The sequence below is a fragment of the Chiloscyllium punctatum genome, chromosome 25, assembly GCF_047496795.1.
Source record: "Chiloscyllium punctatum isolate Juve2018m chromosome 25, sChiPun1.3, whole genome shotgun sequence".
NCBI classification, from domain to species: domain Eukaryota; kingdom Metazoa; phylum Chordata; class Chondrichthyes; order Orectolobiformes; family Hemiscylliidae; genus Chiloscyllium; species Chiloscyllium punctatum.
Window position 1 is genome coordinate 69,102,379 of NC_092763.1, and position 17,733 is coordinate 69,120,111.

Genomic DNA, 17,733 nt, shown 5'->3' on the forward strand with positions numbered 1-17,733 from the left:
TAAACAGCATGATAGCAAGCATCTGTTAGATATAAAATTTAATCATCTTCAGACTGTCAAATTTAACAATCTTTTTGAAGGTTTAAAGCAATATTTCTATGTATCAGATGATCAAGCCTATGAATTCTGCTTCATCGTATTGTTGACAGCAATGAAGAGATAAAATACATATTCTGCATCTTCTCCAATTTTGTCAAATTAAATGTCTCAGCTGCATTTGAGAAGCTATTCAAAAGGACACACTTCACTAGTTAGACTGTGGAATGTTAGGAAGATCTTGGGAACTTGACAAAATAGAGAGCTAGTGGAATTCCTGTAGTATTTAGGAATCCCTAGTATGTAAGCAGTACAAAAGGGACCCTAGAGCATTCGAGTAATGAGCACTATGTAATGGAAGTAGCATAACAGAGAAAGAATAATTGATAAGTGTTGCAGTATGTGTTAAGTTGAAAAGAAATGTATACATTTTGCAAGCCATTTAAATATATTATTCTTGGATATTTTGGTATATTGATGGCAGTGTTTCACTTTGTGACACAGTTTCAAGGCTGGAATATTGTTGGGATCACTCGACGGTGTATATGTTGCAGAACCAACCATTGCCAGGTAGTATTTGGAATACAGTGCTGCCACTAATTTGTCTTTCTATCCTTGGTCTTGGGTCATGTTTGGTTAACAATGGTAGACAATAAAGTATTCAAATGTCCTAATGAGAAAAGGCATTTCTCTTTACACCAGGATTTAGGTTATTTCCTGATATCAATCGGTACAAGCTATATTGACCAGTTAGACATAATTACTGAGATTTCTCAGAAACCAGTCTTGACAGATTTTATTCCATTGGATCATCAAACTGGACCTCTGTTTTTCCCACTTAAGACTGTATGACATCATCAAATTGGATAAACTTAGTGCAGTTTCAATACTAACCCTTTAAGAACCCCTACAAGTGAAAACCTTGAAAGCTGGGTAGTTGTGTTCAGGGGTTGGTTAGCGTGGTGGAGCTGAGAGAGTATTAGGAAGCTGTGGTTCATACATTGTCTTGACATGTACTGGTTATGTGTTGTTGAGTGATAAAAGGTTTTGTTTTAATTAAATGACCATAGTTAAAAGGTATCTCATCAGCATACAACTTCATAACAGTGATATGAGAATCAATTCCATTTTAAACAAAGAAACATGTTTGTATTTTTACACAATCTATTTTGAATGGAAATCATGCATATCACAGCCACAATTTCACATGGTATTCTTGCTATGAATGATTTTCCTTTCAATCTGCGGGAGGATTGATGACTGGCTGTTGATGGTATAGTAGTATTTGAGGGGCCCAGACCAATATTTTGGGGACACAGGTTCAATCATACAAAATTATTTAATAACTCTGAAATTTAAAATAACTAGTTCCATTAATTTGTTGTTGTAAAAACCTGTCTGGTTCTCTGAGACCTTTAATGGAAAGAATCTGCCACCCTTTATTACTGTACCCTCGAGGTAACTCCTGACTCACAACACTATGGTTGACTCTTAAATATCATCTGAACTGCTATAAAGTGTAAAAGGATTGAAGCTAAACAGGAAACTATCATCAAAATCAGAACTCCCTTCCTAACAAGACAGTGGGTACACCATGGACTGCATCAGTTCAAAAAAGCAGCTCACTACTGACTTCTCAAGAGTAATTAGAGTGGGTAAATTTTTGGAGGTGTTTATAAAAGATAGGATTTATGGACATTTAGAGAGGCAAAACTTGATTAGGGTAGTCAGCATGGTTTTGTGCAAGGCAAATCATGTTTCACGAACTTGATTGAGTTTATTTGAGGAAGATACCAAAAATGTTGGTGGTGGCAGAGCAGCAGACATTGTTTATTTGGATTTTAAGAAAGCCTTTGACAAGATTCCGCATGGTACAGTAATTAGTAAAGTTAGGTCACATGAGATTCAGGGTGTGCTTACCAACTGGATACATAATTGGCTTAACGGCAGGAGACAGAGAGTAATGGTGGAAGGTTGTTTTTTTGGACAGGAGGCCTGTGACCAGCAGTGTTCCACAGGGATCGGTTCTGGGTCCTCTTTTGTTTGTCGTTTATGTAAATAATTTGGATGAGAATATAGAGGACACGATTAGTAAGTTTGTAGCTGACACCAAAATTGGTGGCATAATAGACTGTGAAGAAGGTTTTCGAAGATTACAAAAGGATCTTGATCAAATGGGTCAATGCGCTGTAACTTGGCAAATGGAGTTCAATCTGGATAAATGCGTGGTATTGCATTTTTGTACAACAAACAAGGGTAGGGCTAATACAATTAATAATAAGGTCTTGGGTAGTGTTGAAGAACAGAGGGACTTAGGGGTGCGGGTACATAATTCTGTAAAGTTTGTGTCACATATAGACAGAGTGGTTGCATTTGACACACTTACCTTCATACTTAGTCCTTTGAATATAGGAGTTGGGACATTATGTTGAGGTTTTACAGGACATTGGTGAGGCCTCTTCTGGAATACTGTGTCCCATTATAAGAAGGATATTATGAAACTGGAGAAGATTCAGAAGAGGTTTGCCAGGTATGGAAGGTTGCTGCTGGATATGGAAGGTTTGAGTTATAAAGAAAGGTTGGATAGGCTGGGATTTTTTTTTCCACTGGAGCATAGAAGGTTGAGAGGTGACCTAATAGAAGTTTATAAAATAATAAGATAAAATTGGTGATAGTTATCTTTACCTGAAGATGGGGCATTTCAAGACTAGGGGGCACATTTTTCTGGTAAGAGAAGAGAGATTTTAAAAAAAGAACTAAGAGGCAAATTTTTACACAGAGAGTGGTTCACATGCAGTGAACTTCCTCAGGAAATGGTGGATGCAGGTACAATTACAATGTTTAAAAGACATTTGAATGGATATATGAATAGGAAAGGTTTGGAAGGATATGAGGCAGGAACAGGCAGGTGTGACAAATTTAGCTTGGGATTATGTTTGGCATGGACTGGTTGGATCAAAGGTCTGTTTTCCATTCTGTATGGATCTATGGCTAACAAATGTGATGCCCACAGCCCATAAATGGCAAATTTAAAACAGCCAGCAGGAAAATAGAACAATGAATAGGTGTAGGAGCAAGAATGGCACTTGATGGAAAAGCATACACGTAAGATTGCTGTTTCTATTCTGATACCAGTATCACCAACAAGCTTTCTGATAGGTCCACAATTTAATGGTTTATGTACAGAATTTAACAAATGGTTTTATCACATGTAAAACAATAATCCTCCTTTTCCCATAGAAGTATCCTTTTGAAAACTACTATTCAACCTGTCCTGTTCCTTTACAAAGATAATCAGTGTTGTGTGTTTTTATTATGCATATTCATTGTAGTTAATTACAGCTATTTCATGCATTCAGTATGAAATTTATTTTTCCTTAGGAATGTCTAATTAGCACCCAGGTGAGCTGAACTTTAAATTTAGCATTGATTAGGAAGAGCAAATAAAGCAACGCCTTTCATTACAAAGGCTGATGAATATCCTGCAATCCAGGTAGTCAAATGATTTCGAAAGAAAACTTCTTCATAAAGATATCTTAACCATTTCTTTGAAAATACTTACGTTATTCATTTTAATGCAAGTTAGCAATAGTTTTTTTTTATGTGCAATATATAGTAAATAGATAAATTACCTCTAATCATTTTTGTAATAATGACAGGAAGCAGAAAATTTATAAAATTTGATACTGTGGTCTCTGCCACCTGTTGTTACTCTTTTTTTCTCATGCATTTACAGGCAACGGATGCAAAAATCAACTATGTATAATCTCTGTGTGGAAATGCAACGACTGTCCCAGGAGTTTCAGTGGCTTCATATTTCTCAGGATGAGTTCCTTTGCATGAAAGTGTTGCTACTCTTTAGCATTAGTAAGTATGTACTTAAAGCAAACTGCGGAAAAGACAGCTGAATGTGATATCTGCAATTGTAGGTAATATTTTCTTACTGTGCAATATGGATTTATCTTCACAAGTTTTTTTTAAATTCAACTTTCATGGATACCAAATTGAACAAGTGCTGCAGCAAGATCCCAGTTGGTATCACTGAACCAGCAAACTTCCAGACTTTTGTAAACGTTGTTCAGGCAGTCTAACTTTCCTTTTCAGAGAGTATCACAAAAGGAAAGCTAGAAAACCATGTTTTATTCTGGGTAAGCATCAGGACAAGAGTGAGATGTACTTAGAATAAAAATATTTTTGAATGACTAAAATAAGATTGTGAAAACTTTGGATGAAAAGTGCCTGGCCCCTCCCCCATCATTGACCTTGGCAAATTGATCAGAGGCTATATAAATTCTAAGGCCTGCGGAAGCCAAACAACATGAGGCCAGAATATCCAGACTTTAACCTGTTTCTAATCCTTGTAGCACTCTCCCAAGAGAGTAATAGTAATACACAATATAGCATAATTCTCTGTGAATACTCCACAGTCAATGCCAATTGTTTTTAAATTTAGAAGGAACAATTGATTTTTAATTAGTAAACCTCCTTTGACGTTACTCATAGCATTTGTAGTTGTTAACAAAGGGAGCATTTTGCCTTATTTTGGTTTTCTCAGAGTATGGGTGCTTCAACCAACATTCATTGCTAGTCCCTAATTGCCCTTCAGAAAGGCTTTAGGAAGTCAGGAGATAAGTCACTCACAATAGGGTACATCGTGCTTGGTCAGCTCTTCTAATCACAACATGTGGTCATTTCAGTTACTTGTATATTTAATGTTACTATCCCCCAGAATATTGACTGACATTCAACTATTAATGTCAAAGAGATGTGGTCATTTTCCCCACTGCGGCCTGGAGAATTCCCGTTTCATATTAACATAGAGTGTGAGAGGTTTCATCACTCTGCCAGTATTTGATGGGGCTGCTCTTAATTTCTAGCTGCAATCCAGTACCATACGTTAGCGAACTAGTGTGGAAGGAAATTGGCATATCAGAGGATCTCTTCATCAGATTATCCTTGGTTTTGGCTGAGATGGCGCTTTTAACAGCTCCAGATAACGGACAGTTGAGGGAATCATTTGATCCAACAGTCGTTTTATCCTAGGGATTCTGAAGAGTGAGCACAAATTGCCTGCTACTTTGTTTGAGGCCAAGGCCTTCCACAAGGCACTGGAACATATCAGTATACCTCAAAATGTCACCCTAAAATTTGACCTTTTAAGTTTTCTTTAAATCTGGGGAAGGGTTGTTTATCATAGTTCATCGATGTGTGCTTCTTCAGGAATGGAGCAGTTGTTATTCATCTGACTTGTCACCCATGCTTCCGCCCTTGCCCCTTCCTATCACTCATGACAGCATGATGGGGTCCCACTTATCATCTTCATTCCAACAGCCTCCACATTCAAAGGATCACACCCCCATTTCAGACAAATTCAGCAGAACACCACTATCAAACACCTCTTTCCTTCCTATCGCTGTCTGCATTTCGCATGGACCACTGCCTCCAGAGCACCCGAGTCCATTCCTTGACCCATTAACACCACCACCCCTTACCACGGTACCTTCCCATGTAATGCAGAAGTAACAACACTTGCCCCTTCATCACTTCCCTATGCACCATCCAACGGTCTAAACAGTCTTTCTAGGTAAAGCAGCATTTCACCTGTACTTTCTCCAATCTGCGAAATTGAGGACTGCAATTTAGAGTCGAATGTGTGGTGCTGGAACAGCACAACAGGTCAGGCAGCATCCGAAGAGCAGGAGAATTGGCATTTCGGGCAAAAGCCCTTCTTGCTCCTCGGATGCTGCCTGATGTGCTGTGCTTTTCCAGCACCACCTCCTCCAATCTGGTCTGTTGCATCACTGAAGAAACCAAATGCAGATTGGATAACCGCTTTGCAGAACACCTCCGGTCCGTGCACAAGCATTTTCTGTCACCATATCCTCTCTCCTCTTGCCCCACTTCAGTGGGACTTGCCTGTTTTTTCCTATTTGGCAATTAGACAGACCATCGTTCTGCCATTCTCACATTCCAATCACTTAACCTGCACTATCACAACTTCTCTACCCCAGCACTTAACACCCCCTGCCCCCACCCAGATTATTGCATGAATGCTGTCTCCTCTACACTTAACGTCAGCTCTGATAAAGAGTCATAGAGATGTACAGCTCGGAAACGGACCCTTTGGTCCAACTTATCCATGCCGACCAGATATCCCAACCTAATCGAGTGCCATTTGCCAGCACTTAGCCCACATCCATATAAGCCCTTCCTATTCTTTACCCATCCAGATGCCTTTTAAATGTTGCATTGTACTAGCCTCCACTACTTCTTCTGGCGGCTTATTCCATGCACGCATCACCCTTTGTGTGAAAACGTTGCCCCTTAGGTCTCTTATATATTTTTCCCCTCTTGCCCTAAACCTATGCCCTCTAGTTCTGGACTCCTCCACCTCAGGGAACAGACTTTATCTGTTTACACTATCCATGCCCCTCATGATTTTATCAACCTTTATAAGGTCACCCCTCAGCTGTGATGCTCCAAGGAAAACAGCCCCAACTTATTCAGCCTCTCCCTCTCGCTCAAATCTCCAACCATGGCAACATCCTTGTAAATCTTTTCTGAACCATTTCAAATTTAACAACATCCTTCTGATAGGAAGGAGACCAGAATTGCATGCAATATTCCAAAAGTGGCCTAACCAATGTCCTGTACAGCTGCAACATGACCTCCCAACTCCTATACTCAATACTCTGAACAATAAGGGAACGCATACCAAACGCCTTTTTCACTATACTATCCATCTGCGACTCTCTAGCAGCTACGAACTTGCACTCCAAAGTCTCTTTGTTCAGCAATGCTCCCAAGGACCTTACCATTGAGTGTATAGGTCCTGCTCTGATTTTCTTTCCCAAAATGCAGTACCTTGAATTTATCTAAATTAAACTCCGTCTGCTACTCCTCAGCCCACTGGCCCATCTAATTAAGATTCCTTTGTAATCTAAGGTAACCTCCTTCTCTGCCCACTACACCTCCAATATTAGGTGTCATCTGCAAGTTAACTAAAAATGTCTCTTATGCTCACATTCAAATAAGTTAAATGACGAAAAGTAGTGGACCAGCACAGATCCTTGTGGATCCTTGTGGCTCTCAACTGGTCACACGTTTCCAATCTGAAAAGCCACCCTCCACCACCACCCTCTGTCGTCTACCTTTGAGCCAGTTTGGTATCCAGTTGGCTAGTTTTCCTTGTATTCCATGAAATCTAACCTTGCTAACTGGTCTAACCATGGGGAACATTGTCAGACGCCTTACTGACGTCCATATAGATCTTGTCCACCATTCTGCCCTCATCAATCCTTTTTGTTTCTTCTTCAAAAAGCTCAATCATATTTATGAGACATGATTTCCCACGCACAAAGCCATGTTGACTATCTTTAATAAGTCCTTGTCTTTTCAAATCCATATTAATCCTGTCCCTTAGGATTCTCCCAGCAACTTGCCCACCACTGACGTCAAGCTCACTGGTCCATAGTTCCCTGGCTTGTCCTTACCACGTTCCTTAAAATCGTGGTACCACGTTAGTCAACCTTCAGTCTTCCGGCACCTCACCTATGACTATCAATAATGTCTCAGCAAGGGGCCCAGCAGTCACTTCCCTAGCTTCCTGTGGAGTTCTAGGATATACCTGATCAGGTCCTGGGGATTTATCCACTTTTATGCGTTTCAAGACACCCAGCACTTCCTCCTGTGTAAAATATTTCCTTACATTCTATACCTTCCATATCCTTTTCCACAAGTGATTATTTCCAAGAATCTACTACCACTACAAGCTATTCTCTGGAGATCCAAATAAAAGGTGTGGAACAAACTCTCTAATGTTTATGCCATCTAGTAATATTCCACAATATTCTTTTTGTAAATTCTGTTTTCAATTGGTTTTGTTGACTATCTCTAATCAGTCCTTGCCTTTCCAAATACATGTACATGCTGTCCCTCAGGATTCCTTTCAACAACTTGCCTACCACCAACGTCAGGGTCACTGGTCTATAGTCAATATCTAGTCTTCCAGCACCTCACCTGCGAGTATCGATGATACAAATATCTCTGTAAGGGACCCACTAATCACTTTTCTAGCTTCCCACAGAATTCTAGAGTACACCTGATCAGGTCCCAGGGGTTTATACACTTTAATGTGTTTCAAGACATCCAGCACCACCTCCTCTAATATGGTTATTTTTCAAGATGTTGCTATCTATTTCTCTACATTCTACATCTTCCATATGCGTCTGCACAGTAAACACTGATGCAAAATACTTTGTTCTAGCTGAGAGCTAGAACAAACAACGTTGTTATCTCTGGTTTGTTACCCGTGGCATGTGATAGCGAAGCAAGGAATAGGGAGAGATATCAGCTCCACACGTGGCTGCAAGGATGGTGCAGGAGGGAGGGTTTCAAGTACTTGGATAATTGGGGCTCATTCTGGGGAAAGTGGGACCTGTACAAACAGGATGGTCTTCACTTGAACCAGAGGGGTACTAATATCATGGGTGGGAAATTTGCTGGTGCTATTCGGGTGAGTTTAAACTAGCTCAGCAGGGGGATGGGAAGCTGAGGTGTAGTTGCAGTGCACAGGAGGATGAGAGTGGGGAGGGCAGGAACAGGATTTCAGGGTCACAGGGATGTGCTGGCAGACAGCAAACTGGTTTGAAGTGTGTCTACTGTAACACCAGAAGTATCCGAAATAAGGGAGGTTAACTTGCAGCATGGATAGGTACCTAGGACGTCGATGTTGTGACCATTTCAGAGACATGGATAGAGCAAGGTGAGGAATGGATGTTGCAGGTTCCAGGATTTAGATCTTTCATTAAGAACAGGCAAGGTGGTAAAAGAGGGGGAGGTGTGGCCTTGTTAGTCAAGGATAGTATAACGGGGGCTGAGAGAACTTTTGACGAAGACTCGTCTACTGAGGTAGTGTGGGCTGAGGTTAGAAACAGAAGAGGAGAGGTCACACTGCTTGGAGTTTTTTACAGGCCTCCACAGAGTTCCAGGAAAGTGGAAGAGAGGAATGGCAAAATTATTCTGGGTAGGTGTGAAAGGAGCCGGGTGGTCATTATGGGAGACTTTAACTTCCCAAACATTGACTGGAAATGCGATAACTCTAGTACGTCGGATGTATCCGTTTTTGTCCAATGTGTACAGGACGGTTTCTTGACACAGTATGTCGAAGGACCGACAAGAGGGGAGGCCACACTGGATCTGGTACTTGGTAATGAACCAGGCTAGCTGTTGATTTAGTTGTAGGTGAGCACTTTGGAGAGAGTGACCATAATTCAGTTATGTTTAGTTTAGTGATGGAAAGGGATAGGTACATGCCACAGGTCAAGAGTTATTGATGGGGCAAGGGCAATTATAATACGATTAGGCAAGAATTAGGATGCATAGATTGGGGTAGCAAAATGCAGGGGATGCGGACAATGAAAATGTGGAGCTGGTTTAAGGAACAGATATTGTGTGTCCTTGATAGATATGTCCATGTCAGGCAGGGAGGAAGTGATAAGGTAAGAGAATCATGGTTTACAACAGAAATTGCATCTCTTGTTAAGCAGAAGAAGGAGGCTTATATGTTAATGAGGCAAGATGGTTCAGATGAGGCGATGGAAAGTTACAGATCAGCTCGGAAGGATTTAAAGAGGGAGTTAAGAAGAGCAAAGAGAGGACACGTGCAGTCTTTAGCAAATAGAATAAAGGAGAACCCTGAAGCTTTATATAGGTATGTGAGGAATAAAAGGATGACCAGGGTAGGAATAGGGCCAGTCAAAGACAGAAGTAGGAAGTTGAATGTTGACCCTGTGGAGATCGGAGAGGTGCTAAACAAACATTTCTCATCGGTGTTCACTCAGGAAAAGGAGAATATTGTAGAGGAGAAGAATGAGATACTAGATTAGAAAGGATCGAGGTTAGTTACAAACAGGATGAACAGGTGTTATCAATTCTAGCAGGAGTAAAAGTAGACAAGTTCCCTGGGCTGGCTGGGATTTATCCGAGGATTCTCTGGGAAGCTAGGGAGGAGATAGCAGAGTCTTTGGCTTTGATATTTGAGTCGTCATTGTCTTCAGGATTAGTACCAGAGGACTGGAGGATTGCAAATGTTGTGCCCTTGTTCAAGAAGGGCAGTAGTGATGACCCAGGTAATTATAAACCACTGAGCCTTACTTCTGTGGTAGGAAAGGTTTTGGAAAGGATTATAAGAGATAAGATTTATAATCATCTAGCAAGCAACAATTTGATTTCAGATAGTCAAATGGAGTTCAATGCAGCTAAATTTGAGGTGATGCACTTTGGGAAGAATAACAGGAAGGCAGAGTACTGGGTCAATGGAAAGATTCTTGGTAGTGTGGATGTGCAGAGGGATCTCGGAGTCCATGTACATAGATCCCTGAAAGTTGCGACCCAGGTTGATAGTGTTGTTAAGAAGGCATATGGTGTGTTAGGTTTCATTCGTCGAGGGATTAAGTTCTGGAGCCGCTAGTGCAACCACACTTGGAATATTGTGTACAGTTCTAGTCGCCATATTTCAGGAAGGATGTGGAAGCATTGGAAAAGGTGCAGAAGAGATTTACCAGGATGTGGCCTTGTCTGGAAGGAAGATCTTGAGGAAAGGCTGAGAGACTTGGGTCTGTTCTCATTGGAAAGAAGAAGGCTAAGAGGGGATTTGATAGAGACATACAAGATGATCAGAGGATTAGATAGGGTAGACAGTGAAAGACTTTTTCCAAGGATGATGACGTCAGCTTGTACAAGGGGGCATAACTACAAATTATGGGGTGATAGATTTAAGACAGATGTCCGAGGCAGGTTCTTTATGCAGAGAGTGGTAAGGGCGTGGAATGCCCTACCTGCTAATGCAGTCAACTCAGCCACATTAGGGAGATTTAAACAGTCCTTAGATAAGCACATGGATGATGATGGGATAGTGTAGGGGGACGAGCTAAGAATAGTTCACAGGTCGGCGCAACATTGAGAGCCGAAGGGCCTGTTCTGTGTTGTATTGTTCTATGTTCGCCCATCTCCTGCAGCTCCGCACTGAGGCTGTCTTGCTGATCTTTGAGGGGCCCTATTCTCTCTCTAGCTACCCTTTTGTCCTTAATGAATTTGTAAACACCCTTTGGATTCTCCTTAACCCCATTTGCCAAAGCTATCTCATGTCCCCTTTTTGCCCTCCTGATTTCCCTCTTAAGTATACTCCTACTGCCTTTATAATCTTCTGAGGATTCACTCGATCTCTTCTGTCGATACGTCACATGGGCTTCCTTTTTTTCTTAACTAAACCCTCAATTTCTCTAGTCATCCAGCATTCCCTACACCTACTAGCCTTTCCTTTCACCCTAGCAGGAATATACTGTCTCTGGACTCTCATTATCTAATTTCTAAAAGCTTCCCATTTTCCAACTGTCCCTTTACCTGCAAACATCTGCCCCCAGTCAAAATCAATCTTCCTCCAATTTAGAATTTCAACTTTTAGATCTGGTCTATCCTTTTCCATCGCTATTTTAAAACTAATAGAATTATGGTCGCTGGCAGCAAAGTGTCCCCCCACTGACACCTCAGTCACCTGCCCTGCCTTATTTCCCAAGACTAGGTCAGGTTTGGCAACTTCTCTAGTCGGTACATCCACATTCTGAATCAGAAAATTTGTACACTTTTAACAAATTCCTCTCCATCTAAACTCTTAACACTATGGCAGTCCCAGTCTATGTTTGGAAAGTTAAAATTCCCTACCATAACCATCCTATTATTCTTACAGATAACTGAAATGACCTTACAAATTTGTTTCTCCATTTCCTGCTGACTATTAGGGGGTCTGTAATACAATCCCAATAAGGTGATCATCCTTTCTTATTTCTCAGTTACACCCAAATAACTCCCCAGGATGTATTTCCAGGAATATCATCCTTAAGTACAGCTGTAACGCTATCCCTTATCAAAAAAGGCATTACCCCTCCACTTGCCTCCCTTTCTATCCTTCCTATAGCATTTGTAACCTGGAACATTAAGCTGCCAGTCCTGCCCATCCCTGAGCCATGTTTCTGTAATTGCTATGGTATCCCAGTCCCATGTTCCTAACCATGTCCTGAGTTCATCTGCCTTCCCTGTTCGGCCTCTTGCATTGAAATAAATGCAGTTTAATTTATCAGTCCTACCTTGTTCTCTGCTTTGTCCCTGCCTGCTCTGACTGTTTGACTTACTTCTTTTCTCAACTGCACCAATCTCAGAATGATCTCTTTTCTCACTATCTCCCTGGGTCCCATCCCACTAGTTTAAATCCTCTTGAGCAGCTCCAGCAAATCTCTATGTCAGTATATTAGTCCCCTTCAATTCAGGTGCAATCTGTCCTTCTTATAGAGATCACTCCTACCCCAGAAGAGATTCCAATGATCCAAAAATGTGAACCCTTGTCCCATGCACCAGCTCCCCAGCCACGCATTCATCTGCTCTATCCTTCTATTCCTCCCCTCACTAGCTTGTAGCACCGGGAGTAATCCAGATACTACTACCTCAAGGATGTCCTTTTTAAATTCCTGCCTAACTTTCTATAACTCTCTTCAGAATCTCATCCTTTTCCCTTCCTATGTTGTTGATTCCAATGTGTACAATGACCTCCTGCTGGTCCCTCTCCCCTGTGAGAACATTCTGCACCCTCTCCGAGACCACCTTCATCCTGGCACCAGGGAGGCAACACACCATTTTTTGCTGCTGGCTGCAGAAACGTCTGTCTGTGCTTCTGACTAGAGAGTTTCCTAACACAGCCGATCACTTGGAACCTCATTACATTAGAGCCTGTCTGGATACCAGAAAATTTGCTATTTATGCTACATTCCCTTGAGAGTCCATCACCCCCTACGTTTTCCAAAACAGCATACATGTTTTAAATTATGCTGTTTTGGAAAATTTGGGGGTGATGCATTCTCAGGGGAATCATCCAGACTCAAAACGTTAAATTAATCTCAATCCATGGATGCTGTCCGACTATCTGTGATTTCCAGCATTTTTGTTTTCACTACAGATTCCATCATCTGCAACAATTTGCTCCTGCAGTTGTTATGGTGTTATGAAAATGTTAGACACCCTGTTATTGAAGATGGTCAATTCCAGGTGTTTGTGTGGTACTTTTGTGGTACAAAGTGACATTTTAATGCAAATTAATGCATTTATCCTGCTGCCATGATGCAAATAAATTGAGTTTAGCCTGTACCTTCAGGTCTATAATGTTAGACCATGGTACAAATTATGTTTCAGAGGTTAATTAGAGACTAGTTGTAGCTTTTTAGTAAGTTTGCAAACTAATGCAAGTTGTAAATCTGAATCAGGAGAAATCACTAGAAAAATCAAGCCTTTCCATAATAATTAGAACACTCTGGGCTTGATTTTCAGAAGGACATGGGAGCCATTTTAAAATGCTAGGCAGAAGCCTACTCCAGGATTTCTGCCCAGTTCCTAGCATCTCCAGTTTTTGCTGGTGCAGAATAAGTGTGCAATTAGTAAGCTCATACCCTTCGCTCCTGTTTGGGCTCTCTCATAAAAAGAGTGAATTTGTTTACAAAGGTGCGGAGAAATGTTGACTTTGCTTGACTGATATGTATATGAGCTTATGATGACTTATTATTTTCTGTGATCTCTTTTTTTGATACCTCGATGTATATTTGCAGAAGGTTAAGAAGTGTCAGGAGTTTAAAGCTCCTGTACTGATACTTCAATGATGTATTTGGCAATTTTTCTGGTATTATTGGAATATTAGTCCTTTTCCACTGCCATAGCAAAAGTTTCTCAATTCACCAGCCATTGTTATATCAGGGACATGGATGGAATCCTATATCACTGTCGGGGATATTCCATAGTTTTCTTTCTTATCAGAAAACAGAAGGAGTGGGCTAGTGGCTTTGGGCTAATGGGATTCTTAATGCTGCAGGGAGACATTAATGACAAACACATGGCTGTAAAGATCCCAGATGTAATTGGGAAGATAGACTAGAAGTGTTGCATCAGAATGTGTTTGGGGGGCACAAAGCACATATTAGTGATGGCCTGCTGTCTAAGCAGAAGTCACAGTACTCTTCAACCTGAGGGAATCAGCAATTCCAAAAGTCTTTAGACCAGTACAATGACAAAGGATATCTCCATAAATTTTTATTCATTATTCCCATGACCATTGTGCCTATGTTGGGAGTGAAACAGCTACGTTATGAAGCAAAGGATTGGGAACCTGAAACAACAATTTCACTCCTTGTGGGAGAGTCCTCCGATACTTAGAAGTGTAGGAGGTCAAGTTCAAGGTACTCTGCAATGTCCTCCACAGCCTGTCATTACTCAGGAGTCTTTTGCCATCATGCATTGGGAAGAGGAGGCAGAGGAAAATTGAGCAGGAAGAAGGAATTGAGCCCTCATTGGTCCGGAAGGGCTACCTATGAACAGAGACTAGCTCTCTGGTCCTTTTAAGTTTTCAATCCTTCATCATTATTGCTCCAAACTTTCTATTTTTTAATTAATCTGTTACTTTAGCATCTTCTTGTCCAAGATCATAAAACTGAAGCCACCAACAAAAAAAAAGCTTTCATAACAATTTTGTCCCATAGCACATGCAATAATACATATAAAATTGGTTTACCCACCCTTCTGCATCCCGTTTGTGGCTGTTGTAATGTTTCTCCCAGATGCTACGGTACAGCTGGCGACTTTCCTTGGAAAGGAGTTCAGATACCCTTGAAGGCTGATTTCAAGTACCACCTGTGCGCAGCTGCAGTCTAAGCTTGGTGGCTGAAAGAAAATGGCAAAGGCACTAGTTGAATTGCAGTTGTAGGAACAAAAATGGTGTTGTTGAAGGACAGCAGGTTTCTATACCATCGAGCTACTACCACATCCTCTGGGTAACACCTGAACAATTCTAATAATCTGCTGATGGACGGATTACTAAAATTGTTGTGCAGCAATTGAATACTGGAATCTACATCCCTGCTGGCGGTTAGTCTAATCCTGTATGGCAACCACTACATAAGAACTAGAAGCACAAGTTGACAATTCAGGTCCTTAAGCCTACTCTTCCATTTAATACAGTCATGGGTGTCCATATTTCAACATCAACTCCACTTTCCTGCCTGCTTCCATAATGCTTTAACCTATCACTATTTAAAAATCTATACATCTCCTCCTTAAATGTATTCAGTGCCTTGCGTCAATAGATTTCATGACCCTTTGAGAGAAGTAATTCTTCCTCATCTTTGTTTTAGATCCGCCACCTTTTAGCCTAAAAACGTGACCTCTTATTCTTAATTGACCACAAGGGGAAACATAAACTTTGTCAATTCTCCTTAGTATCATATACACAGTGGGTCTCTTAAGTTCAATCTGTGTTCCCTTTCCTTCAGCTATTGGTTGGTGCTGAGATGTCACCCACCAGGTCAGGTCACAGATGGATCTTCAAGTGATACGGAGTTAGCCACTATGCCCATTATGAATGGATTTGCTTCAAGCTCTGCACAAAACACAATGCCAAATTAGAGCCAAACTCTACCATCCTCCTGAACAAAGGGAACAGGCTTTCTGGAAGCCCTACCAAAGCACTGAGCATATCTCACTGTGCTTATCTACAGTTTCTCTGTATGATACCTTCACCTGAGTCTCCTGGGTCATGACTTAGCTGTAACCTCTCCCTTTGGGAAGCTGACACATGAACTCTCCTTTTGTCCTGATCAGGCTGCAGTCCATTTGTACCTGGTGTCTCACTGTGGGCAGATCTCAACTCTGTACTATCCTCTGTGATTCACATAGTGCCTGAATTTGACGTTGCGTCTGCATTCCAGAGGCGAAGTGAGTGTTTCTTAGAGGTCAGTTTTAGTTTTCACTCTCATTCACGAGGCTATATTAGCTGGCCAAACAACAGTTCAGAAGGGGAGGGTCAGTTGAATTAAACAGCGTGAGATGGAAACCATCAAAGTCACACCATCTGCAGCTTTCACTTCACTTCAGATCACAGAATGAAGGTGAGGTGGGATTTCAGAAGGGAAATAAGTGATATGAATGTATTCAGTACCAGGCTCTGGCATTGCTTTGAAGCCTGAACAAAGCTCTATGTGATTAAAGTTTCCACTTTTATTTTCTGTACTGTAAACAAATAGGCTTTGTTTGTTTCAGCTGTTCCCATGCTATGGAATACCATTTCTTCCAGAAGTCTTTGGTGCAGTTGTGCCCATCATCCTCCAGTTTTACTCTGTTCCCTCCTGTTATGGGGCTGTTTAAAAAAAAAGATGTTAGAAGATTGACGAGGGTTCAAGAAGAAAGCACTGCCTGGTACCGTAAAGGAAAATCTGAAAGCATTTTATAAATATAATAGGGACAAATGAATAATCAGGAAAAGAGTCGGGCTTATTAAGGACCAAAGTGTGGATTCTGGATTAGTGGTGCTGGAAGAGCACAGCAGTTCAGGCAGCATCCAAGTAGCTTCGAAATCGACGTTTCGGGCAAAAGCCCTCTGATGAAGGGCTTTTGCCCGAAACGTCGATTTCGAAGCTACTTGGATGCTGCCTGAACTGCTGTGCTCTTCCAGCACCACTAATCCAGAATCTGGTTTCCAGCATCTGCAGTCATCGTTTTTACCAAAGAGTGGAGCCAGGAGAAATAGCTGAGGCTTTAAATGAGTACTTTGCATCTATTCCCAATAGAGAAAGACAGTATAGGTCTGGAAATCATGGAAGGGGATTGTGTTACACTTCAACAAATTAGGATTTAGAGAGAGAGGAGGTATTAGTGGTTTTAGCAAGGTGAAATTGGTCTCCTCCCAAACCCAGATGAAATATGTCCAAGGCTGTTGTGGGAAGCAAGGGAGGAAATTTTAGGGGCTCTGACATTAATTTTCAAACTCTCTCTGACCACAGGAGGGATGCAGAAGACTGGAGGATAGCTCACGTAATACCATTATTCAAGAATGGATAAACAGGGAATCTACACACCACTCAGTCTAACAACTGTTATAAAAAATCTATTGGAAAAAGCTCTCAGGGAGTGAATAAATCTCAATTTGTAGAGGCAAGGATAAATCGAGGTAGTCAGCATATACTTGTAAGGGGAAGTCATGTCTAACAAGTTTGATTGGATTTTTCAAGGAGGTGACTAGGTGTGTAGATGAGGTGAGTGCAGTTGATGTAGTTTTCTTGGACTTCTGGAAGGCTTTTGTCAAAGTCTTGCATGGCAGTTTGGTTAAGAAGCTAACAGCCAATGAAATTCAAGGCAATTTGGCAAAAATGGATCTAAAGTTGTCTTAATGGCAGGAAGTAGAGTGATGGTTAAAGGGTGTTTATATAACTGGAAGCATATACCCACCAGTGTACAATAGGATTCAATGCTGAGTTTGTTGTGTGGATTAAAGATTAATAAGTAAGTTGTGCTTGTGATAATATTTCTGAGATATATGATAATCTGGATGTCAATGCATTTGAAATAAAATTACATAGATAAATGCTGCTTTCACATCATGTTATGAAATTTTATTAACTAAATTTCACTGTGTCATTGCCAGTTCCAGTTGAAGGTCTGAAAAATCAGAAATACTTTGATGAGCTGCGTTTGAACTACATTCAGGAACTAGACAGAGTGATTTCCTTTCAAGGAAAAGATACCACAAACAATCCACAGCGTTTTTATCAACTAACGAAGCTCTTGGACTCATTGCAGATAGTAAGTTATGGTTCTGTTTATCGATACTTT

The 17,733-nt window shown here is 41.0% G+C and overlaps 1 protein-coding gene across 1 annotated transcript in view; it reads left to right on the plus strand.

Annotated features, from left to right (window-relative positions):
- The window catches only part of ar (androgen receptor), a 224,729-nt gene that overhangs the window by 194,308 nt on the left and 12,688 nt on the right, over positions 1–17,733 (plus strand). Inside the window, exons 6-7 of the mRNA XM_072595478.1 lie at positions 3,773–3,903; positions 17,546–17,703. Of these exons, the coding sequence (XP_072451579.1) occupies positions 3,773–3,903; positions 17,546–17,703 (289 nt within the window). The remainder of the gene's footprint in view (positions 1–3,772; positions 3,904–17,545; positions 17,704–17,733) is intronic.